This window comes from Alligator sinensis, unplaced genomic scaffold, assembly GCF_000455745.1.
Source record: "Alligator sinensis unplaced genomic scaffold, ASM45574v1 scaffold691_1, whole genome shotgun sequence".
NCBI classification, from domain to species: Eukaryota; Metazoa; Chordata; order Crocodylia; family Alligatoridae; genus Alligator; species Alligator sinensis.
The window spans coordinates 204,632-230,871 of NW_005843199.1; the positions used below are offsets into that span (position 1 = coordinate 204,632).

At 43.3% G+C, this 26,240-nt stretch overlaps 1 protein-coding gene across 1 annotated transcript in view; it reads left to right on the forward strand.

The window, feature by feature from the left end:
• The window catches only part of LOC102372201 (partitioning defective 3 homolog), a 196,974-nt gene that overhangs the window by 151,699 nt on the left and 19,035 nt on the right, over positions 1-26,240 (forward strand). The window contains exon 17 of the mRNA XM_006037929.2: positions 19,904-20,014. Within this exon, the coding sequence (XP_006037991.2) occupies positions 19,904-20,014 (111 nt within the window). The remainder of the gene's footprint in view (positions 1-19,903; positions 20,015-26,240) is intronic.

The window sequence follows — 26,240 nt, forward strand, 5'->3', positions numbered from 1 at the left end:
CACCCCTCACTAAAACATCTCAGCCAAGGAGGACACTCTGGAAGTGAAAACTATTATTAGGCTAATAAAGTGTAGTCTCTAGGCTTGCTGAGCACTTATGTGGGGGTTTGTTGACATTTTAGACTTTTTTTCTATAATTATGCTAAGCAAGAACATTTCAACTGAAAAGCAGAGTTTATAGTTTAGATGTACCCTGAAAAGGGGGTTAAATGGTATAAATGCTAGTAAGGCCTTTACTGTATATGTATTCATAGGCACTGCGACAAAGAACATGAATGTAGTACATATCCCAATAGCAAGTGCCTGTAGCATTTTAAATACTAGGTATGCTAATATTATTTAGCATGCAAGTTTAATTGCCTTTAAGCATTTCAGGAGCACCATTTATTTAATAATTAATCTAAGATGTATCATTATTGATGTTTTCATTTTCAACCCATACTGTTGAAAGTCTGAAATGCAGAATACAGTATGCCACTAGAAGCAGTTTTTGTTATCTTAAGGATTATTTTTAGACTAAAATTGACCGAGTCTGTAGAAAATATGTTTTGTAGTCAACAAAGAGATTATTAAAATCCCTCACACTATTTTAACTGTCTTACCATGGACAGTATCTAGCATACTGGGAACTCAATTCTGTTGGGGTCTCAAAGTATATTGACATGCTAATAAACAAAAGAATAGGGACAATGCCTGTTGGACCATTTTCTAAAAAAAAAACAGGACCAGCTCCAGTCCTGGACCTGAAAAATGCACAGGAATGATAGCACAAACTTGCCTTACATTGGCCTTATCCCTCAGGGTGTTTGAAAGCAGGGTGAAACCTACTCTAAGGACTCACCCATATAGTAACTGGAAATGAAATAGCTCACTCGTACATTCAGGTGTTCTGCATACAATTCTGTGAATGGATACTGTTTATTCCAAACAGGATTGTCTTCAACATATCTTATTACCTACTTTTTATCACAGATTGGCACTGAGAAAACAAATGTTAGATAGAAAGCTGATTGTGGTATTTCACTTGATTGATTATGAAGAAGACAAGCCCTCATTTTGACTTCTGAAAGCTGTGTTAGTACAGCCAGGAGCCTCCAGAGCTCAGAGCAGCCAATACTCCTGACTATGCTATATATCGGCATCTGTGATCAGAGGTGGTATGTGGATCAGCTTAAGAAATGTTTTGCCCCACTGGTGCTGCATAAAAAGATGCCACAATCTAGAAGCTGGCTTTCAGTTCTTTACAAAGAGAATGTTGTACATTTGAAGTAACTTTCATACTTCAGGCCAGAGTGTCAGCTAATGTAAACTGAGATGAATAAGTTGAAGTTTAAAGTGTGTGAAGATCAGTCTTCTCATTTCCAAGTTGAATTTTTTTTTTACTTTTTAGAACATACAATGTAACCTTATTTATGCGTTTATTTGTCATTTATTTATTCATTGACCTCCACTTGGGATTTGGACCATGATATGGATTTCTTGGGTGTTTTCATATAACAAATTGATTTATTGTGTCCTAGGGTGCCTTATAATGATGTGCTGCTTATTAAGCTTGTTGCTTGATTTTTATTTAAGACGCATTTGTTTTGAGACCCCAGTGTCCTTTTGATGAAAAGGTCATTCCCATTCTCAAGCATTACAAAACTGTATTGGTTGAGCAGTGGTGCCCAAAACAAAATTCTAAAATACAGCCTAGAGCTGGCGGGGATGCAATTATTTGGGCCCGTGAGCTACATAGGGAATTTTGATGAGCTGTTGTGGGCCAAGTCAACATCTCCTGGTCCCCTCACCCCTGCAGAACAACTCACCAAAACTCCAGCTCGGGGTGTGGGGAGCAGGAACAGGGGACATGTGCACCAGAGCTTGCCCAGGTAGTGTGGTCCACAGCTGCCTCCACCGCGCTCTGCATGGGGGTGAGCCCTGCCCACTCCTGCCTGGGGCAGCCCATGCTGCACTCCCATCTATACTTCACTCCCACCCAGCCCCACTGGCCAGCCCTGGCTAGTGCATGCAGCTTACTGACGGGACTGCTCCCGGTGCAACTGCAGTCACCCAGGTGCTGCTTGGCTCCCCCTGCCTTCAGCAGCAGCTCCTCCTCCTGTTCTTGCCCCTGCTGTGCTGTCCTGTTTCCACCCACTCCAGCCCACAGGGAGCTGCTCATTGCTTCGGGCAGGCAGAGTGGGTGGAAGGCAGCTAGGAGCTGGAGCCAGAGCCCTGCGTGCTGGGGCAGAAGGCACCCAGCTGCAGCATCCTCCTGCCCAATGGAGGAACCTGCCCTAATGCAGCAGTGGCAGGAGGAGCCACCTCTGGAAATGTGGGAAGCTGAGCATGCTAGCTGGGGCTGGTGGGCGCAGGCAGGAGCGCAGTGCTGGCTGCCCTGGGTGGGGTTCGGCCCCATATTGAGTGCCTCAGGGGAAGCCATGAGCCAGATCCGATCAATTGACAGGTGCCCCCCGTCGGCTGGATCTAACCAGTTGGTGGACCAGAGCCAGCCTGCAGGCCGTATTTTTCCCACCCCTGGTCTAGAGCCATCTTCATTCAGTTTGCTCAGGTCAAGATGAAGAACTACATGGTGTGACCTACAAACCTTCATGTTGGATGCTAGCAATCTGTTAATTTTTGTTAAAGTTAGCTCTGGCTCTCAGGGTCCTGACAAGTTGTCTTTGTTGCCCTCTGTTGGAAAAAATGTGTTTTCTTTTCACCCCATATTATTTGTATATGTGCAAATCAGACTGAAAGGGTAAAGTAATATCATATATTGCTTAATTTAGTCTACAGAGGATAATGAGTATTACAGAGATTTTCAAGAAATTGTCAGAAAAAATGCTGACTGACACGTTCACATTCCCAGATAATGAGATCTGTAGGGAAGTTTTAATCTTTGGAAGGTTCCAGATGAACTGTCAGTAGCTAGATTAACTTTTTGTGTGGCTATATAAACCTTAACTGATTTTTCTACAGTTTATTCAGCTGAAATGTTTAGTTTTAGGAGGAACGTTACTACACACTTATGGTCTAACTAACAAATCTCTCTTTCTAGTCCATCAAAGCAATGTATATCATTTGTATTCTCATGCTAATTTTGTTGATGTTAAGGCTTCACAGTATCTGAAAAAGCAATTCTTTTTGTTACTGGCCTGCCAGGTAAGTGCATGTTGACTCTTGAATTCAGCATTTACCTATAGAGTATATCACGTGGACATGCAAGCAAGCATTTCAGTTTTAAAGTTAAATTATAAAGCCTCTTCATATTACTAAGCATGTCTTCCTTCCCCTTCGAATAGGAGGAAAGTGTTCTATAAAATTGCCCTTTTAACCATATTTTTGCCTCCTCTCACATGCCAGTAAAATGGATGAGTTTTTATGACCTGTATTTCATTAGCATTTCTTATAGGGTCTCCCATTTACTAAATTGTACTGTTTCTTTAGGAAAAATGAAATTGTGGTGACCAGATGTAGTATGATTACTTGTCTCTGACCTGGTGAAGTGTTAGGTTTAACAAAAGAAGCTAATAGAAATGTTCAAATTGACCCTTCTCATCATTTGGGTTGCTTGGAGCTCAATCAATCTCTCATTATTATCAGAGTTATTCACACTGAGGCAGCAGTGTTAGTGTTTTTCATAATCAGTTCTTGAGCCAGATGTAATTTGCAATTTGTAGTATTGTATTTTGAAACAATAATACATTAAAATGAACAGAGCAGGAATTAGAAGTATAGTAGTCAAGAGGACACACTGAAGAGTATCTGTACTATACATGCACTCTCCAAGTACTCTTAAGTGGACACTGGTGAGTTAAAGGCAGATAATATGGTTTTATTACTACCCAAATTGGCCAGAATTTTTTAATATCATATGTATAATGGAATGAATCCAACAGTGGGAAAATGACCATCTTGGCCTGTGTTTATCACATAATAGGTCTTTCAGCGTCTGTGATACGGTTAGTAAGATTCTATTATCTGCATAGTGTGGTTTGAACAAAGTAACGCTGAATAGCCGTGACATGAAACTTTCTAAAGAAAAGTGTCATAGCCAGTGGAAAAGTAGCAATGCCATGCTTTGCATATAACAGCAATATGCCACTGTTAATATGATGCTCTTGATGCTTAATGTAATCACTAGTAGAGAATTGAAGATGTATACAACTTATTACAAAGTAGTAAGTCTGCCTGCATATACGGTCTACAAGATGATAACTTGTACTGTAGCATAGAGACATTTAATCAATTTGACTCCTTCAGGATAAGAATCACATGGCTGCTCACCTGTTAAGTGAAAATTGACTCTCCAGTTGTTTTTTCCCTCCATCTTCTATTTGCAGTTTTTCAATAGTTGTTTTAGCATCCTACTGTTCAGATCTTTACAGAACTCCTGAGTATTGAGTTACCTAACAAAGCATCACGGCCTTGATTGGAAAATACTGACTATGAGAGAAGGAAAGAAAGCATTTATAAGTACATTAGATGGCAGTAATGAAAGGATTTGTTGTCTATCAAGAGTTTATTACCAATTAAAGGGCTGGTTTTGCTTGATCAGATCTCATGTATGAACCGTTTCCCTCGATGCCAAACCGCACATACTGAGTTTATCAAATCCGAGCTTATGCCATGGGAACATATACAATGGAGTAATTTTTCTCATGTCTGTGACTGTGTACCTCTATACAGTTCTTGCCATACTTCACAAAGCATTGTCTTTTTGCAGCATCATCAGTAAACTGTCATATACTTTTTGCTGTGCTGGTTCTTATCATTGATGATTACCAAATACCATGGGGGAATTTGGTAATCAACAGGGGTTTGGGGAGAGCCTCATCTTGGATTTGAGTACCAGCCTAGGGCAGGCAGCAGCTCAGCTTCAGCTTCTGCCCCATGCATGGGACTGAAGCTGGAGCTGAACTGCTGCCTGTCCCAGGCTGCAATGGCTCTTTTGGGGAGGGGGGCTCACAGCTGAGAGCAGCATGGGGGAGACTTTGGGGTGGGGGGACGTATCCTTTGCCCTCCATTCCCCTCTCTCCTACATTACCCTCCCCCCTTACCTTATGCTCACTCTGGTCTCTCCAGCCACAACTGGGCCCAGCTGGGAGCTGCCAGTGCTGCTTCCTGGGAGGGCTGGGCTGAGCTGAGCTGGGCCTGTGCTGGGGCTGCATGATTACTGATTGCCCCGGGGCCAGAGCAGAGCTGCAGCAGAAGGTAAGGGGGAGGGAGTGAGCAAGACATAGGAAGGGGAGAGCAGCAGGGATCAGGCATAGCCATGGATTGGCAAGGACTTGGGGGACAGACTGCAGGGGGGAGCATGGAATGGGAGGCAGGCACAGGCACAGAAGGGCAGGTGGCTACATAGCAGGGAGGTACATGGCAGGGGGCAGGCAGGGGTGGGGGAAACAGGCAGGCAAGTGGCAGGAGAGCAAGGGTAGGGGTCTGCCCCCTCATCCCCTGCCTCTGCTTTACTCATCACAGTGGTGGGGGCAACAAATTAAAGACAACCTTCCATTAATTAGATTCTATACACAGAAAATTATTTAAAAAAAAAGACATAGTTTCCAATGTATAGGATCTAATTATTGGGGATTGTCTTAAAGTTGATGTTGTTTTGGATTAGGGTAAATATGGTAGTTGTCTAAATAGGTTTCTTCTTCATAATCTGTTACCTTACTTCCTGATTCATTCAGGGACACTGCAACCTACTCTTTAACAGATTTCAGTTCGTCGTGGTAGAAATAAATAATTATGGTATCTGATGTTAGATCTGTGGCTTTATTGAACAGGCTGTGTTCAAAAAAAGAATTTCTCTTAGTGTATCTTTTTGAATATCATAATTTGGAAAATTAATCGTGCTTGCTTTTTCCTTTTCTAAACTGCAGTAGAAAAGGTTGTAACTGTAGGAAGGGAAGCAGTTCAAGAGTAGTAATTCACAGAAAGATGGGCTTTTTTCACAGGGAATTTTCCTAAAGGTTCCTTAATTTGCACTGGAAGAAGCTATTGCAAGCTTACATGCTGCAAGAAGATTTTCATGTCAAGTGTGTCCCTTTCAACCAAGTGCATGTCTAGTGGTGATGCGTAGGGGGTGAATGGGGGTACACATGCAGCCCCTGAGAGTGTTGTTGCACCCCAACAGCCAGCATTCCCCACTTAGGTGACAGGCACCAGTGCTCCTGCCTGCCCCCCCTTGAGATTGCCAGCCAGGGAGTGGGGGTGCCAGAAGAAGCGCTGCTGGCACTTTTTGATGTGCCCCTGACCATTCTAGGTTGGCACACGTGACCAGCGGGGGCCTCCCCCCAAGTCAGCACGATTGGCCATGGGGGGACCAACCCCCCCGGTCGCTGACTGGCTGCTGGAGGCCAAGTGCCCCCCCCCCCGACTCAGGAGGCACCAGTCACCCATGTGCACATCTGCAGATGTCCTGTCCATACATAAGAGCTAGGGACAGACATTACACACAAACCGGTTTAAGTGATCAGAAACTGGTTTAAACCTGTAACGGAACAGATGCTCAGTGCGCATAAACCAGTTTCAAAATGGCTGAAACTGGTATAAGATAAACGTGGTTGAATGTAGTATCAGACTTAACTGATTTGGGTCAAACCAGTTTATGAAACTTCTGTCCCAGAGTCCCCCAGCATCCCAGCATGCTCTTGGAATAGGCTGTGCTCTCTGCTCCAGAAAGCAGGGCTGGCTCTGCCCCTCTGCTTTCTAGCTGGGCGTGGGGACGTGGCCAGATGCCAACAGGCAAGGGAGCAGGGAAGGGATTTATTCCCTCCCCCCACACCCTCCCCCCCCACTGGGGAAGCATAGCTGAGGTCTGCCTGCCAGGGTGTAACAACCTGTCAGGCATTCAACACTCCCTTCCCCACTCCAGCAGCAGGGATGGGGGCACCACAATCCACCTGCCTCACCTGCAGCTATGGGGCTAGGGCTGTGGGGCTGACCCAGGCCAGCCCACAGGGGCCAGGCCCTTGGCTTGGGCTGGGGGCATGGGCGGCTACCTGCCTAGCAGCGGACTGCTCGGGCCAGCTCAGAGGCATTGGTGGGCCTGGAGCCTGGGAGCCTCCTGCCATCGGGACTTGCAGCCCCAGCCACGCCCCTGTCCTGTGCAGCACATGCCAGCTGCAGCCACACCACAGGCTATGTGCTGGCCGGGGCTAGAGGGTTTCTTCTGCATCCCTAACCTCCAGTTGCCACCGCTGCACGGCTCTGGGTGGGTGGAAGCTTCAGCCCAGCAGCTTCGGCCCAGCACGTGGAGCTCTAGCTCCAGCTCTGGCTGCTTCGCACCATCCCCCGTGGCTGCTCATAGCACCAGGCAGGCAGAGCAGGTAGAAGACAGCCAGAGCACTGGGCAGAAGCTACTGGGCTGAAGCTGCCCGTGCCCTGAGTGGCACTGTGTGGCATGGCAGGAGCCAGAGCCACAGTTAGAGGCGAGGGTAAGAGAGCAGCCCTGCCAAGCCCAACCAGCAGCCAGCTTCACCTCACCTCTGGGAGCTACTCCCCCTCCTGTCCCTGCCCCTGCCATGCTGCTCCAGGACGTGAGGGACGGGGAGGGGTGCTGCTTCAGCCCAGAGCATGGAGCTGTAGCTCCAGCTCTGGCTGCCTTCCTCCTCCTGCCCAGTGTGATGAGCACGCCCTGCGTGGGGAGCAGGTGGAAAGCAGCTGCAAGTGGAGCCAGAGCTCCTTGCTCTGAGTAGAAACCGCTGAGCTAAAGCTACACCACCCTCCCCCCTCCACCCACTGCTTGGAGTGGCACAGCAGGAGGGGGAGAGGGTAGGGAGGGGGAGTAGCTACTGGAGGTGAAGGGAAGCTGGCTGGTGGCTGGGCTCATCAGGGCTGTTGTCCTTCCCTCATCTCCAACTGCGGCTCTTGTCCTGCCATGCAGTGCCACTCGGGGAGGGGGTTAGGGTTAGGGCCCCATGGCTTCTGCCCAGTGCCTGGAGCTCTGGCTCCTGCTCCAGCTGCTTTCTGCCCACTCCGCCCACCTGGAGCAATGAGGCGGTAGAAAGCGGGGTGGAAAGCAGCCGGGCTAAAGGTTCCACTGGCGCAGTCTGCAGCAGCGTGGCCCCCTGCCGGGAGGAGGCGCATGCTCCCAGGATACCGTTGAGAGGGGCTGCAGCCCCCATCAGGGTCGTTCCCCCATTGCCACTCCAGCAGCAGAGCAGAGGCGTGGCCAGAGGCTGGCCAGCAGAACTGCTTAGGCGAAGGGGCAGGAAGTGGGGGGTTATTACTGTGACTGGAGAAGGAGGCAGGGAAGGAGCTTATCCCTCCAGTTGCCCTGTGCAGGGAATGATTGGCGGCGGCCTGGGTGGCCAGACCCTGCCCCCTCTGCCTCAGGGGGCCATTCTGATTGACATCTGGCTGCACCCCTGCCCCTGCTGCCACAGTGAGGGGGGAACCGCAGCTGGTGGTCATGGGACAGGGAGGTGGGAATTCAAGCCCTCCCTGGCCAGTTCACTCCAGGCTAGTGCCGAGTCTGGCCACATGCCCCAGCATAGCTTCCCTGCAGCCACATGCTCCAGCGCCCGCGGCTCCTGGCCTGAGCTCCTGGCTGAGTGCATGTGCCTGCGCTTCCTGAATGTCTAACCACTTGCAAATTGGTTCAATCTAGGTAGGCTAGACTAACCTGCAAAGATTGAATCAATTCAGGCTCCGGCTTTTTGAATGTCTGTCCCTAACCATAAGGGATGTAGGGAAGAGCCACTGCAGGAACTGTACAGTCCTTTTTTCCTTGCCTTCAACAAGCAGGGTAAATAGGTCCTATCTGACCTAATAGATTTTATAAGACTTTACAGTTAATCAAATGATTGTACATTTTCTAGATAGTTATTGAAAATCTATAATGTGCATTGTATGTGAAAGATGATTTTATAAAACACTAATTTAAAAATTTTAATAATTTTAAAAATTTATAAACACCCAAGATACTATCTCAGGATATTCTGAAAGATTCATTTTTAAATCTAACTGATACTATTTTAAGCATCTGTTTGCTCTAAACTCAGGTCCTTTTTTGTGTTGTTATATCATGTTGAATTTTATATTCTTTATTGTTATACTCTTATGTAATGCTCTTTTATGTTATGATGCTCTTTATTTTAGCTATGAAAAGTTACTGCCAGTTAGGATTTTTTTTTTAAATACAAAGTGTATAAATTTGCTGATGCAACAAGGTGAAAACCATTACATAGGTCATTGCTAAAATCCTTTGAGCAGTGTTACATTTATGCTTCTATGTCAGTTCTGTCACTGTTATTGGGGAAAAACACATGCCTTACTTGAAGACAGAAAGCACTGATAGAGGGGCTCAAGACACTTACCGTTTGTTAATTTTTAATGATAGTCCTTTTTCTATTAAGGAACATAATGCTGAACTTTTTCTGTCTCAATCAATTTTTGTGTTTTTTTTCATTAATCAACTAATGCATGTTTCTTCCATAGCTCTTTATTCTAATGAAATATGTGGATGATTTGGCAGACGACAATGATCTCATCAGTAACGCATCAGAGTAAAATCCATTTAGCAGATTACATGGAGATTATTTTTTTTTCCTGTATCAGAGATATTGATATTTTTTTAAACTGTAGCTGTTCTCAATAAATATATGTTATCAATTCAGAATTCCTATTGCTGACATATAGGTATTATTTTTTTTAATTCCAAATCTGAAAGCAGAGCTGATTTGTTTTGGATTATTTTAATATATTTATTTTTTAATAGGAAACTATACAGTGGTTTGAACTTGACCTGTATCCTTGCCATTGCATTTCAAGCAGTTCTTTGTTCAGTCTTTGCTTATATTTTTGAGCTACTCTGGCAGTTTGATTCAGCATCCACGGAGTATGTTAGTACTGTCAAAGAATCATGCAAAGAAATGCCACAGTGATGCACAGCATGCTGCATGTCTGCCATGGCACAAAACAGGCATATTGTGGCTACTGTAGCATTTCAGCGGGTGCTTGCCCAAAAGTGTCCTTAAGAACGCACATATATTATTGGTGTGCACCTCAGACCCCTGTTAAGGCAGTTAACATTACATTGATTCAGGGTGTAGAGCACATGGTGTGGATATGCTCATATCATTTTGAATATCGTAATTTGGAAATTTAATCAGGTGTGCTTTTTTCTTTTTCTAACCTGTAGTAGAAAAGGTCATAACTGTAAGAAGGAAGCAGTGCAAAAGTAGTAATTCACAGAAAGATGGACTCGTCCGAGGTAATTTTCCTAAGGGTTCCATAGTTTGCACCGGAAGTGACTGTAACAGAAGACTGTCATGTGAAGTGTGCTGCCGTGCACCACAGCTTTCCTTAATGCCGTCCTTTGACAATGTAGACATACCTTTGGTGTCGTTTTATTGAGTTCAGTATAGACTTTTGATAAGGCCACAAGATGTCTGATGAAAAAGCCATTAAGTCAAGCCAGTGTCTGTTTAGCAAAGCTTAGGGACTGGCAGAATTTCTACTGTGCGTTCTGCTCTGGATCATGAGTCTCTGCTTGAGGTCAAGGGTCAGGACTATAGGCCTGTGTGCTCATCTCTGTTAGTAATGTAACTACTGCCATGCTTTTGACTATCCTTTTCTTCTGATATATTGTCACTTAGAAGGTGACACCTCTGAGAAGGATACCATCTTCTAGGAGATAATAAAAGAAAAATAATTGATCCTTTTATATTTAACTGTCTTCACTTTAAATGATTGTCATCATAGGCTGCATGGAGGATTAAGGCTGTGAATCTGACTTTGAGAGTTCACACAGATCTTGAAACTTTCCCTGACCCTAGTTGCAAAAGGAGAATTAAGAAGCTATAAATTAAGTAGAACCCTGGAGTCTCTTGGCAATTAGAGTGAACAAGATTTCAGCTCTTCTCCCTCATCAGTTTTTCTCACTCTTGGATAGACAGGGTATTTTTAATTTACAACCCTTATTTCAATCTGTCATAAAAATAATTCTTGAAGTATTTGCTTATATTCCAATTACAGAGTAATATTGAAACTGTTTTTAAAGCTACACTTTAAGAATCAGATCCCATATTAAGGGAAAACTGAATAAACCAAGTATCGTGTAAGATCTGCGCTTGATTGCGTTATCACTTTTATCATCATTATAATTAAAAGAATATTGGCTAACAGTAAAATGTTTGGTATAGCTATCCCTGAGCTCAAAATGACATGTTTGTGAACAGAAAAAACACTTTTCAAATTATTATGTTATCTGGGCTGGGTAGCCAGTGTTACATTTTGCTTGATTTGTATCTCTGTACATCAGAAGTGATATTCTGAGTTACCCGCTAGAGAGGGAGGATTTAAAGCCCAGTGGAATGGAAGAGGAAGGAGACGAGGCTAATGTAACTGTCATCTGCCTTTTCTCCCTGGTGATATTAGGGTACTCTGCTGTCTGTCGCTGGAGAATGTAAGCTAGGATGACATTCAAAAGTTTTGCTAGAACTTTTGCTACCTACCAGCATGGCTATCTCAATAGAGCATGTGCACATTGACTGCTTTTCCTTGCACCATGTATACTCACAGGAGGTTGTAGGGGTATCAGCAAAAGACTTGATGCACTGTGAGTACATGCAGTGTCCTCTCTATCATTATCCAGTGCTCTGCTATGTGGGATGCTTTTGTAGTGCATTGTTGGACTTGAACACCATTCTAAGAGATTTATGGGAGCTTGGGCTCGAGTTCCTGCAATTGCCTTTCTGTTGTCTCAGAAGTCTCTTTTTCACCACTTCTGACTCTTTCCACCATCTCTGATTCAGAACATGGGGCATTTGTGTACATGTCTGCACTGCAGTGCCAAGCACATACATTTGTATAAATGGTGAAAGGTGTATCAATGCTGAGAAAACGGCGGCGGCATGCTTTTGAACTAAGACGTGTCAAAGTGCTTATTTTGCTGTTTATACAAATGCATGTGCCACAGCACCAGGCATGTCAGCTCATGTGTGGTGCAGACTCAGTTAATTGAGTCTGCTCTGGTGCATCAGAGCAGACAAATGTATGTGTATAAATGCCTATGGATACTGAACAAAGCAGTGGACTTTCTCACTTATGTTTTAGAGGCAGGATGCATATTTTTTATGTATTTATTTTTATTGGTGGCACTTCAGCAAACATATAGCAGCCAGTTGTGGTGCAATAAGAGTGCAATAAAAATCACTGGGTGCTACAGCACTTCTTGACCAGCTGCCTACAGTAAGGCAACACTTTTGGGCCTGTGTAATGAGTAGTGGGATCAGGCCAGGATGCTGATCTGGGACCTTCAATGGGGGCTGCAGCAATTCCAATGCTAAAAGCCCCACTCCTAGTTGTATTCCAGACTCCCACGTTCAGGAATGAGACAGCAAAATAAGAGCTGTTTTTTGATAATGAGTGAAGAAATGTACTGGTGTTTATACTCAGCAGACCAACCACAGCACCAGTAGTGGCTGATCATTAAGCAGTCAGTTCAGTGTTAAAAAATCTACAGTGGGGGAGGTCATCATCTGGGAATGCAAAGATGTTTTGTGCCATGTGCAGAACTGTTACTCTGGACAATGCACAGGATTTATTTGAGAACAAAAGATCCCTAAATTAGGGTAGAACAATAGCTTGATTTCCTTCCTCCTCCCTGCACCCCTCCATCCCCAGATCTTGCTTCTGAGTACAGGAACAGAAAAAGGATATTTTCCTTCGATTATTCAGGTACAGGAAGATCACAGGAGATGTTTCTCTGTTAATACTAGCTGGTCAGGAAAGCTGCATGATGCTTGAAAAGATGTAAGACTTTTTGAAAAGGTGCCAGCAAAGACATTTTCCCTAGCTGAAGGATTCAGATTGGTGAAAATGAAATGTCAGTTGTGATTCTGGTGGACCCAGCTTACCCAACTCATGAAGTTGCATACTGGATACCTGGACAGCAGAGAAAAGATTGAATTACTCACTGTGCAGAGGGAGGATATTGAATGTATGTTTGGATGCAGGAGGTGTCTTATGACTAGACCAAATCTCAGTGAGCTAGATATCTCCATTATTCTTGCTGCATGTCCTGGTTCTCATAATGTTTGTGAAGTGAAGTAGGAAACCTACTGCTGCAGAGTTGGGGTGGAAGGGTGAGTTAGATGAAAGGGTCTGCTGATTTTTGAACAGCTGGACACAGGGACACATAAAAGAACCCATTGAGTTGGAATATTGAGTTGGACACAGGGAGGTCTTATAAGTTCGCTTTAACCGAGTGCTATCACATTGCAGTGCGTTGCTTTGTCTACGTCATCAGGCTACTTACAGATGTAAAAACAACTGGAGCTATACTTTAAACTTGATGTGCCCCCACACCGAGCCCAGTGCGTGCACAAAAGAGACATTGCATTAGTTTGACCCAGCTTGCCCAACGCCTGTATAGATTAGGTGCTTCAGCAGGGCTTTTTTTGATTGAATCAGCTATTAGATAAAAGAGCTATTAGATAAAAGAGCCAAAAAGCCCCACTGAAGCGCACAGTCTGTACAGATGCTGCAGAGCTAGGTCAAACTAATGCGCTGCTACTTCCAGTAAATTGTGTTTTGTTTTATTTTTTTTTCATGTCTGTCAGCAACCAATGTGCTTGGCTCGAACCTGGATTTTGAATGATTTATAAATGCCTTCTCTGACCTTGTTTGTTTGGGCTGTGACATTTCTGATTTGTAAGCCTTGGTAAATATGTCAAATTTAACCATAAGTCAATGTACATGTGTACCTAGGAGTTCTTTCGGAATGCCTTCTCCATGCACTGGAGATCTTTGAAACCTCATCCCTTGTTTGCATGTGTTTTTTCATGATCAAGGTCAGTCTTTTAGCAGATGATAAACAGTAAGACAGCAACTTTATTAACGTTATGGTTTTGGCAGAAAGGAAAAGATAAATCTCCAAACTTTCCCTGCAGAATGGTCTTAATAAAAATATGCAGAGGTTCAGATATGCTGTAGGGAAGATTGTTTCAGGATTAGTCTGCCACTACCCAGCATGTTGATTAGCAGTAAAGGGTGCTGTTATCCTGTTAAAAGCTTACAGTCATAAATAGGATGAAAGGTGGGGGGAGGTGTCTTAGGATACCAGTCTAAGTGTAGTTTAGTAAAAGTAACCAAACAATATAGGGGATGGTAATTATGGCAGATATATCATTCCTTGAGGCTGACAGTCACAGAGAAGGCATCTGCAAGGAAACCATGGTACATATGCTGCCAGGCTTTTTACTGAAATGTTGCCAACAGCCAAAAAAGCCCCTTTCCTTCAGTTGTCCAGGGAAGGATCAAAAGGAAGATTTGTACCCAGATAAAGGAAGAAAAATCATCTATGAGCCAAAGCAAAGTGATCCCCCACCCCACATGTAACTTCTGCCATATCCCTCTATACTGGGGTCAGCAACATTTTTGGACAGAGTGCCAAAAACACCCCAACCCCGACTTGTAAGATGTTGGCATACCAGGGGCAGATGGCAGGAAAGTGTGATGGACCTGATCCTTGTGACAGTGCATCCCCTCCCGCTTCCCTGCTGTCTGCCTGGAGGTGTGTGCACACCTGTCGCTGGCAACAAGCTGGGCCAGGGCTCCACAGACCTTGGTTCAGACGTTTGCAGCCTCGCTGCCCTGTGAAAAAGCCAGACCCTGTGGTGGGTAGCAGGGGCCTGCCCAGAACCTGGGCCGACTGTGGCAGGCAGCCAGGAGGCTGCAAGCTGCTGCAATGAGACCTGTGGAGCCCTGGCCCAGCTTGTTGCTGGTGGCGGGTGCATGCGCGCCACAACAAGGATTGGGACCCTTGTGCCATCCGCCCCAAGGTGCATGTGCACCTGCCACCAGCAGTGAGCCAGGCCAGGGCTCCACAGACCTTGGTGCAGTGGCTTGCAGCCTCCTGGACTTCTGCCACAACTGACCTGCACTCTGGGCAGGCCCTTGCCGCATGCCACGGAGCCCGGGCTGCTCACAGCAGGCAGTGGAGGGGCTGTAAGCCACTGCAGCAAGGTTTGCCTAGCCCCTGCCTGGCTTGTTGGGTGCCTCCAGACAGATAGTGAAGAAACTGCGAGAGGTCCAATCCTTGTTGTAATAGTGCAGCCCTGGCCCCTTCCCCACCGTCTGCCATGAGGCATGCATGCCAAGCAAAATGCCTTCATCTGCCACACTCTGACTCACATGCTGGGGGTTGCCAACCCCTGCTCTACACTATCCAAGCACAGCAAGAGGGGCTTTTTTAGATCTTAGGCAATTGGATTTGAAAACTAAAGCATTGATTTTGCAGTGTTTACTTTACATGTTTGCTTTGCTTTTTAAAATCGTGTTGTCTGACTTGTCATTTACTAGCTGGCTTGCATGAATTATGTGAAATTTCCTTTGCACTTTGTTTTTATAAGGTATTAATTTCATTATCTTTCTGTTCATTTTTTTCAATGAAATGATTTATGCCAGTAGAAATTTTATTTTACTGACAAAACTAAATGGTTATTAACTGGCTCTAATATTAGATCCACTATATGTTTTTAAAATTAACTGGCTATATCAAAAGTCAGTTCTTTTGTTTTCTAACTATGCATGTCTGGGTGCTGTTTTGGAAAGTGGAAGGAGGAACAAAGGAGGGGAACCAGGTGCAGGGATGGGTTATCGTATTCTATCAAGAATGTTTAACAAAATATTTATTAATACACATACCTGATGTTCCTTTTTCTTCCTCTCTGAATTCCTCTGGATTTTATCTATCAGTGCATCAGAGAGCTCGTAGGTCTTGATAAGGCCTAATCCCTCTTGCCTCTGAACTAGCATATTGTTACTGGCCATTGGTGAGTTGAGGTACCTTTGCCCAAGTCTTGCAAAATAGCAAGTGTCTGCTGTCATTTTCAGGGTGGTACAGGGGTCCCCACCAGCTTTGGCATGGAGTTGCATGTAGTAGCAGAGATATGAGGGGATGTCACTTATTTTCTCTTGGGCCTTCATTCTCATCCATCATTACTACTTTCCCCTGTTGTATACAAGTTCTTCCAGCCCCTGTGCAGCATTCAAATAGACATGCTTTATTCTTGCTTTGATTTCACATTTGGGCTTGCACTGTTCTTTGTCCCTCAGCAGCATGAGGTTTAACTGGAGTGCTACTCTGATGCTATGCTTTAGTTTTCTCTGTTCATAGAGGTCTGTTAAAAAAAAAAAAAAGACATGAACTAACAGGAAGAGACAGATTTCCAGGATTTTTAAAAGGAGTGGAGGAAGTCATCTGTTTACTGTGACATCATGCAGTGAAGTTTAAAACTGTGACAGAAACAGGCATTGTCACAGAACTTGGGGATGGTTGGAGGAGTCATGGGTGCAGCCATTCTGACAGAAGGCAGCGTTGAACTGTCAGATCTTAGCAACACAGCGCGGGCCTTAGACAGCATGGGGGTCCTGTCTAAGTTAGAGTAGTCTCCTCCTGTCTGCGTCTTAACCACAGAGCTTCCTGGAATCCCCATGTTGCTGTTTTGCTCTTCACAAGCTGCCATTTCAGCAGTTCCCACATACTAGTCTTTTTTAGGCTGCACGAAGCTTCAGTCCCTGATTCGATGCGGCGGAGATTCAGCCCGATTCGGTGGCCGAATCTCTGAATCCAAATCGAATAAAAGGACCCTTTAATCTCTCCGAATTGAATCGGAACCCTCCGAATCACTTCGGAAAGATTTGGAGATTCGGACACAGAGACAGCTTTAAATGTTTTTTCTACATACCTTGAGGTAACAGGGGCTCATTAGTGCTGCGATGCTGGGGCACATGGAGTGTCCCACAGAAGCATAGGGGGCTTCCCAGTGGGCTCAGCAGATGACCCAGAAGTGGACCAGAAGTGGCTGCCGCCTCCTCCCCCGGCTGGGTGACTGGTGCCTCCTGGGTCTGGGGGGTGCATCTGGGGTCCCTCTGCGACTGATCACCGAGCTGGGAAGGCGCAGGGGCCCACCACCAGCATGCTCCCCAGCAGACCCAGAAGTACTTCTGGTCCACTTCCTGATTTGCCGCACTCCTGTGGGACGCCCCATGTGCCCCAGCAGTGCAGCATTCACAAGCTGTGCCTGCTACCTCAAGGTATGTAGAAAAACCTTTTAAAGCTGTGTCGATGTACAAATCACTGATTCTCTGAATCAGCATCAAATCCTCAGATTCAGATTTGACCAAATCGAATCAGGGACAGTGATCCAAATCAGTGAACCGAATCACCGTCCCTGATTCGGGCCAAATCCGAATGCAAATCAAATAGGGCCCACTTCGCACACCCCTAGTATTTTTGGTTGTGTTCCACAATTCTTGCACCAAGAAAGTCCTTCCCTAGCCAAAGACTGAGGTCCCTGGCAGACGTTGCAATTAAGACATGATTAACCTGTTAATTACTACTTAAATAATAACCAGGCTACACATTCAGGCAGGTAATGGGAAATCAGCGCAAAAGTGTTCCACAAAATCGCAGTATTTTTGCAGCCTTGTTTCCATCGTGCCTTAAATTGAACATGTGGCGGGGTCCCTACCATGCAGCCTGATGCTGGCTGCATGGCAGGGCTTGGTTGACAGGTTCCCTGTGTCAGTGGGCTGACGGCCCCATGTTGTAGCCGTTTTCTCAGGGTGCCGATTTGAGGGGAGCACTTCAGTTGGGCTGGAATGCTGTGTTGCAGAAAGCCACAGAGCTTGCCACAATCAGCCAAGTTTACTACCTTTCCCCACAGCTCCCAAGGAGCTGTGGAGCAAAGTACTTGGACACATTCTGGCTCTGAGGATCCTGGGATTGGGAAGGAGTTCCTGGATCCCAGGGTCCCTATAAGCCAGAACCTTTAAAAAATACATGGACCACACTAGAATCTCAAACCAGCTCTGGTGTGGTCCCTGGGCTGAGATTGACAATCAGCTGATTATTGTTTCCAGCCCTAGAATGTGCTAGTTCACACCAGGTTGTGGGCACCTGGCTTTCAACTTGCTGGTACAGGAAGAGCCCAGGATCATGAACCCAGACTTCCCCCTGCACTGACCAGTAGTAGTGGCACAGTTGGGATCTAATCCCCAATCCCAGATCACATGTCGTCCCATGCACATGTGGTATGGCTGGGGGGGTGCTTGTTGTGCTGGGGAAACAGATTTCATCACATCACTAAATGAATGTTTGCCAGGCACCTGATTTTTAGGGTCCCTTTATACCACTTTGGTCCTTTTTACCAGGTGTAAGGAATCTAGAATTGGGATGAAGGTCCTCGTGTTAGATAAGTAATTTTCACTGTGTTAAGTGGTACAACTAATACTGCATTATTACTGTGCTGTTATTAAATAAACAGGGGAACATTTTTAAAGGACTATCCAGGTATTTGTAGCAACTGATTGAATTTTATTTATAAAAATGATACATAAAGCAGCTGTCACAGTATACAACCAGAGATTGCAATTGCTGTCATGCCTCATTTTTGTGTATCCTGTCCTTCAGCCCTGTCAAGTCCTTTCTTTTCCTTTCCAAATAATTATTAATGAGTGATGTGATTTTTATATGCCTGGGTTACTTAGGAAATCAGTGTTCTGGGAAAGATGGACAACACCCATGTACTTCAAAGCTTGCATATTCCTCCTTTCCCGCATGTATTTAAACAGCTGCCCCTAGGACCCATTAATTTGGCTGCCTTATATAGTATTTTCTGTTGACTGAGTGGCCATAGATTAATCTTTCTATGAGGTTACTGTGCCTTATGTCTTCAGTCTACACAGTGGCTTTGTGTTAAAGGTGCAAAGGAGGAAAAGATGTTCTAAGTGTCTGCTGGTTTCCTCTGACCCATTAATGTAAATTGTTTAAAGTGTTTAAAGAGCTTTGAGTTTGTGTTCTTGCATTTGTAAGCATTATGCCTAGACCACATTATTTCAGTGGTCTGGGTCTACTTTGCACGTTGTTAGTACTTTCATTTTACTTTTGATGTGAACTTCTGAGTGAATAGTGCCATGAGTGGCAATCTACTTTCATCAGTTTCAGCAGAGCATTTGATGAAAAAATAATCTAAGAGCCTTTGATGTGATAAACACAATATGCTTACTAGATATGTAGATATTATCCTTGTACTTCAAGCCATCCAGAAAGTTGTTGTCTTAATCTTGAAAACTTGAGGCATTTTTGTGTATTTAATTATTTCAGCGTGTAAAAGATGTTGTTCCATCTACAAGGGTATAAAATAACTAATAGCTCACACTTGTCCTAATAATAAATACATGTTTCCACCATCAGCCAGTTTTCAGCCAGTTTTCTTCCCCAAATGTATGGAAGAAAATAACGAACTCTGCAAGATGCCTAGAACTTTAACAGATGTGAAGATCTGGGTGACAGAGTAGGGGAAGGGACTTCCAAAATTGAGAAACACTTTTTGAGAGGCCCTCTTCCTCCTCTAGAGCAGGGAAAGCTCAAATTGAGGATCTTCACTGATTTTACTTGTATTCCCATATTCATAAGAAGGGCAGTTCTACAGGTAATGAGGCTGCAAACCATTTGGTGCTTTAGAGGTTTAAACTACCATTTTGAATTCTTCCCACTATCTCCAATGCAACTGCTACTATGGGGTGACTTGGACAATACTGCTTATCGAGCACTATTAAAGAGAGAAGACTTTTTGTCTTTTACAGTTAATAATTGAGGGAGGGCTAACATAAACAGGGCAGTCTTAGTGTTGAGTAATTTTAAAACATTGGTTAACTGTTTAAAGGTAATAACCCAGAAATGCTTACAGAAAAAAATGGATGAAGTGTTTACAAAACAATTAACCTTTATGAGTTCTAAAGAAAAACAAATCAAGCAGCTATAGATGATAAACACTGAGATTCAGCAGTCTTAGCAGTCTCCCCTCCTGGTTTTCAGCAGCAACTCCTGCAATGAGAACACTATTGTAGGAAAAATATGTGTGTTCAATTTACAAGATAGAATTTTTTGTGTTATTAACAGGTTTGGCAAACATCGCAAAGATGACAAGATTGAGAAAACTGGTAAAATAAAAGTGCAGGAAGCCCTTACTTCAGAAGAGGAGAGAATACGAATGAAGCAAGAACAGGAGAGGTAGACTTCAGTATTTGCTTAAACCTTGATGGAGAGAGTTTTCTTTTTTGGTTGTTTTTAAACAAAAGAATTTCCCTTCCCCTGCCATACAGTTTTATTGATGAAATTGCCCAAATATTGGATATGTTTATATGGTTAACATCATAGGAAGAAATAAGAGGAAACTGGAAACATAGGAAGCCACACTTTTTCCCTGGCTATGCCCAATATGTTTTACAAAATCAGGAGTGGCTGGATAATTATTTCTTACCTAAGGCACATGAAATGATAAATTTCATTGTTTGTGCAAGACATACAATAATTGCTTTTATAGACATTTTCAGAGAACAAATATTCGTATAAATTTGAAATACATTTTGTATCTTTCCCTCAGTCATTTCTTATCTAGTTTATTGTTAGTTGCTATTATGCTGTTCTGAAACAGGAATTTTAAATTTGATTATTCCAAATAAATTTGTCACTGGCGTTCAGTCTGTTTTTGTTGTCCTAGATTGATGTGTACATTAAACTGTTAATCATTGTTAAAAAAAAAAAAAAGGTGATGAATACCTCTGTTTTTGCTGTCCACTCCTCTTCCCTTGATGTTACAAGCCTGCATTTAATTTGTGTTTCGTGCTCTTCAGTATTTTGGGCAAGTTAATATTTTCCATCTAGATTTCACCCTGCTGGTTGCAGTCCCAGTGACTCTGGGCCTAGGCTGTCTGATCTCTTAATTATTTTATTTAAGATCAAATCCAGAGAGATTAGGAAATGACTTGCTCACTCTATAAGTAGCTCCATGGAAGAAGATTTCTGAGACTAGAAAGTTGTTCAGTCTAATAGATACAAGCAGAGCAAGATGTATTGGCTCAAAGTTGGCACTAGACAAATTCAGACAGTTTTACCAGTGAGGGTAATTAACCGCTGAAACAATTTGCATAGGAATGGAGTGAGGGTTGTCTGTGCTTTTAAAAGAGATGATACAGCTAAACCACAATTGAAGGCATGATGTATGATAGGAAACATTGGGAGAAATTTTATGGCCAGCATTTTGGCCAAAATCAAAATGGATCAAAATAGCTTATAATAATTGTCTCTCTGGCATTGAAGTCTTTGAATTCTATATTTGGTCTTTGGTTTGCAAAAGGTATATTGGACTGGTTTGTGGGCAGAGTTTTAAGTGTTAAATTATCCCTGGTTTCCCATTTCTAGTAGAGGTAGCCTGAGTCATGGCTTTCAATTTTTCTTTACCCATGGCTGGTCTATTTAACATCTTTTTAGTGACAAAATTAAAAAGCAGAACATTAAGCACCTTCTTGAGTTTTTAACTGTTCCTTTTTTTTCTTTTCTTTTCTGGAGGTGGGGTGGGAGAGGGAGTGGGCTTTAAATGATTAGTCTTGTATATGAAATAGTAAAGGGAATTTTTGAACTAGAGGAAGGGTGTGACGAAGTATACATGTATATATATGTTTGTATTTGCGTATATGTGTATTTATGAACAAAACTGAATGTTGAAATCTCTGCATAATGCCCACAATTTATTTTTTGTATGCGAAAAATGTGCACTCTCTCTAGCTAATATTGGTAGGGCTGTAGAATCAGCATGTTATGAGAAGATGGATCATGCCAGATTGGATGCTCTTGTATCACTGTACAATTATTTACCATATTTACATACATACCACACTTAGTTTTCCTCCCAAAATTAACCTTCCAAAATTCAGGTGCATGTCTTACATAGGGAAGCTGATTTTCTGCCCAAAGTAGAAGCATGGATATGGCTGTTGCTTCTTTTCTGTCTCTTCCATTTAGCAGCTGCATGGGGAAAGAGGCAGGGTCTACCATGGACAGATCCAAGGGAGGTGCACTATTGTGGTCCCATCCTACTTTAATTCCTGCTCCATCCAAACTTTAAAACCAACTGCCCTGCAGCAACAGTGGAATTTCTATGCAGGCACCTCTGATAGAATAATTTGAGTTTGTGACTTATTACAGTCTACCAGATTCCTGAAAATTGCTCTTCACTTCACTTGTGTTAATGACCCCCTCTCCTTTTTTAATGGTCCTGAAGTTCCACTAATCAAGCTATTCTGTCTTTGGGAATTTTGCTGTTAGCTGGTCTCTCTCCTGTTTCACAGCCCTGCAGACTGTTTTTAAGTCTTTTCAAAATCCTACACCTGGTCATGGAGTCCAGTCATTAGCAGCAGCTACACTTTCAGCTTTTGGCTGAATAGCCAAGAGCTGCTGACAGTTCAGTTATGAAAAGGTAAAACTGTAGCTTTTGCCTGAAGAGAAAAAGGACGAGGAGTGAGCTGAAGATTCTGTTTGTTTCCTGCTCTGTGCTGCCATAACACAGCAAAAGTCTTTTTTCTTCATTCTGCCTTCTCAAAAGCAAGATGCATGTCTTATTTGAGAGCATGTGGTATGCAGTACAATTCAGTGTATGTAGTCCTGATGTGAGGAACATTCTTCGTCCACGACAAAACTCCCACCTCCTTTGTATATGTCTTAAATTCTCATGTCTTTTGCCAAAAATGAATTAATATATTTATTTGAACCCACAATACGTGTGCATTCCAGAACTAACTAGCATTGGGAAGATGTTGTTGTCATGCAGGTCCTTTAAACCCACAACACATGCACATTCCAGAATTGGGTAACAATGGGAAGATGATGCTGTCATGTGCTTCCTCTCCCTTTGCATCAATTGACTTCATTGTATGTGTTCCACGCATTGTGTCATGTCTAAAACTAGATTGTAAGTTCCTTGGGACAGTGATCTGTCCTATTGATAAATAGTGATAATAGAGCAGCCAAAGTGAGCTAGTTCTTTTCTTCTGTTTACATTCAGGTGATGCCTCAATCCACTGATATTGCAAATTTTTAGTCAGTTGGCAGAGATTTTCATTTTCTAAAGTACATCTGATACATTATAATAATGTTCATTGCTCTCACAAATTAACCAAAAGTCTAAAAAACAATTATTAGAAAATAATAACTTGTTTCTGGCCAAATAGTGCTGGCTCCTAATGGCTGCTATTTTAACTTTCATTGTATTTTCAATGGCACAATTCACTTACTCTGTTTTACTCAGTATTTGATGCTCTATACTTATAATGATGCAATACTTTTGGGAACTAGGTTGGATTTAATGAATTTACTATGTATAAAGAGGCGTGGAACAAAAATCCTTAAGGGTCAGAGAACAAGTGAGTAGTCCATTAAAAAATCAATCATGCCTACAATTTTATAAAATTATTATACCCTGTCTTTCTAATTTTAATAGTATTGTGCTTACAACAGTATTTTTTTGCTTAAACTCTAGAAAGTGTGTGTTCATATTGATTAAAAGACAAATAAGCAAATTAATGTGCTTCAATTTGCCACTGGTTGAAATGGATAAAAACTGTAATTTATAAATACAATAGTAATAATAATTCTTTTGAAAAAGCAAACATCTCTTTAGCCAACTCTCATGTATATTTACCAGCAGCAGAACAAGGCAGCTTAGGAACTAAATTGTCCAACTGAGAATACAGGGGATTTTTCAATAAACTAGACTGTTTAGTAAATAAACTGGATCTGTTAGGGGCCCAGGACATCTGCCTCTTTTATAAATATTGCCATTGAATATTTACTGACCACAAGTTGCCAGGGTTCAAGTTTGACATGATATCCAGCAGCCCAGTGCTGCATGTCACTATTCTGGAGCACTGGTTTGCCCTGGGAAGGGGAGATAGTGTTGTCTATGAATCTCACTCGAGCAGTAACTAGCGGACCCAGCCTGCTTGGGTTGCAAGTTTTATCAAGCTTGCCACCCTGGGTGACATTGCCACTAAAGACTGGATGCAAAGGAGTTACCTTAGATTTACATGCATGGAACTGAAGTCAGAATTGGGTCTGTTGGGAGTACTGGGCTCTCGGCACATCATAACATGGGGCCAGTCTGTACCTGCACACCATACTATAGTCCTGACCTGAATTGGAAGTACTTGGAGTAACGGTATCAATGAAGTATCTCTTGTCCCACAGAGGAGAGGACAGCAGCATGGGGTGGGCCCTTTTTCTTACATCAAGGGTAGTAGATTTCCTTCTCTCCTAGAGGGCACTGAAAGATGTGACATTTGTCATGTGATCAGCCCCCTGAAAGTGCCTAAACCTATGCCATGATGTGCACAGATGGCTGCAGAGAACTTTAAAAATGGCTGCTTGCACAACAAATTAGCCCTCATCTGATGAGGGATCAGATGGAGGGACTCCAAAGTGGAGCTCCTTAGGGAACTTCTGTCAATCCATGTGTGAGATCAGGGCCGGCTGATGCAGCTCAGCCCTGCCCCTGGTGCTGTCTGCAGGAAGAGAGGGAAGAGAAGGGAGGAGGAAAGGGAGCTATGGGCTGGGGTTTGCCTAACCTGAGCTGGAGAAGGAGTGGATGAATTGGATTCCCCCCCACCCTCCATTCCTTCCAGCTCAGGCTGGACAAATCCCAGCCTGCAGCTCCTTCCTGATCCCTTCCTGCAAACAGACCTGGATTTGGGAGGCAGAGGCAAACTAAGGGAGGAAGACTGCTGGTAGGCTTCTCTGCTGGATCAACTCCAAAGTGGAGCTCAATTTCTCTTGCACCTCCCCAAAACATGTGAATGTCTCTTGGGTCAGGTCGGGGGTGTTGCTTTAACTCATGGCACTTTCTGTGAAGCACCATGAGTCGGAGAGGGGAGCTGCTCGTCTGCCAGTGCCCAGAGAGAGAGTTGCCTCCAAGTGTATCCTTTTGGATCAGCAAGCTGCATTCAGATAATTTCTTTTCTCCAGCTTCCTCTAGCACTTTGGAGGTATTCTCCCAAGACCTTTCTTAGATTTAATGTTCCAGAGAGATATGGCATCATTCATCCATCTCAGAGCCATTTCAAGTTGCAGACACTGCTACATTGGATATCCTTAGGTCACTTTTCAAACTTTTTTGTGCAACCAGGAGTAGTGTTCATCAGGCTGATGTATTGCAAGAGCCTAAAGGTTCACCAAGTCTGGGCAAAATTCAGAAACTGCCCTTCAACATGTGCCATCATTTCCCTCCTCTGCACATGATATCTTACCTGCCTTAAGACATAAGGTCAGTTCTAGACCCATAGATCTCCAAAAATATATGCACTCCCCCTCTGGACTGCCACTATGCGAGTATCTTGGGATTATATTTTGTGCCTGGTGCTTCAAAGACTTTACTGGCTAAAGGAAGCAACAGACTTGGTACAAACACTTCTAAACTGAACCTACACCTACATAGACACATCTGAAAAATGCAGATCTATGAAAAAACATGCCTACACACAGACCTACATACATCGCCTGCCTCAGTCGCCACCCCCCCCCCCCCCCAAAAGTCATTTGAGTCTTTGTCACTGTATTTCAGGCAGCTCCCAATTCCTCTTTGCCTCCTCTCCTCCATGCTAGTTTTGTCTTCTAGTTCTAGTCTGTGCCCTTTGCTGGAGACAGATTTCCTTTATCAGCTAGACTGTAACTCTTGTTTCTTCCTGTCCTTCTCATGGGCCTTTTATATACGTCCTCTCTGTGTACTTAGAGGAAGATTCATTATCACATCAGAAGTCTTTGTTTAGGTAGTGCCCTCCCCTTTGACTTGAGCAACTGCAGATCTAAACACCTGTATGATTTAGGCCTGTCTTCCTGGAGAGGAATAGCCATTATCCTCACATACTCACAAGTGTTAACTCTTTATATCCATGTAGTAGCATGGGGCCTGAATAAGAGAAACTGAATAGAGGTATATAAAATATTTATAACAACTAATATAGCTGTATTTCCCATGATAATACTTTTTTTTTCTTAAAAGCTCAAATTCTAATGCAACCATGATTGAAAGTAAGTTATCCTAAATATATGGTGGATAGCACTTATGCTTTAATCAAGCTGTGCGTCCATCATGTCATCTTGAAAGATCATTGAACCTATGAAATATTTTATTGAACTGGTTACTGCAGTAAGATATTGGATTAACTTGTCATGCATCTGTGGGTTACTGTAAGTTGTTAGTAAATTTTAAAACTTGATATTGCATTACTTCCTCATTGGTAAACCAAAAACTATTTAGACAGTTTTTATACCCCATTCATTTCCCTAATTCCACTTGTCAAACAAAAGTTCTGTAGTTATACAAGTGCAAATAGATTTTAAATCCAAAAGTTTTTTTTAATGATTCTGGTGTTTAACACTTTACTTCCACATTAAAAAGTGCAATTAT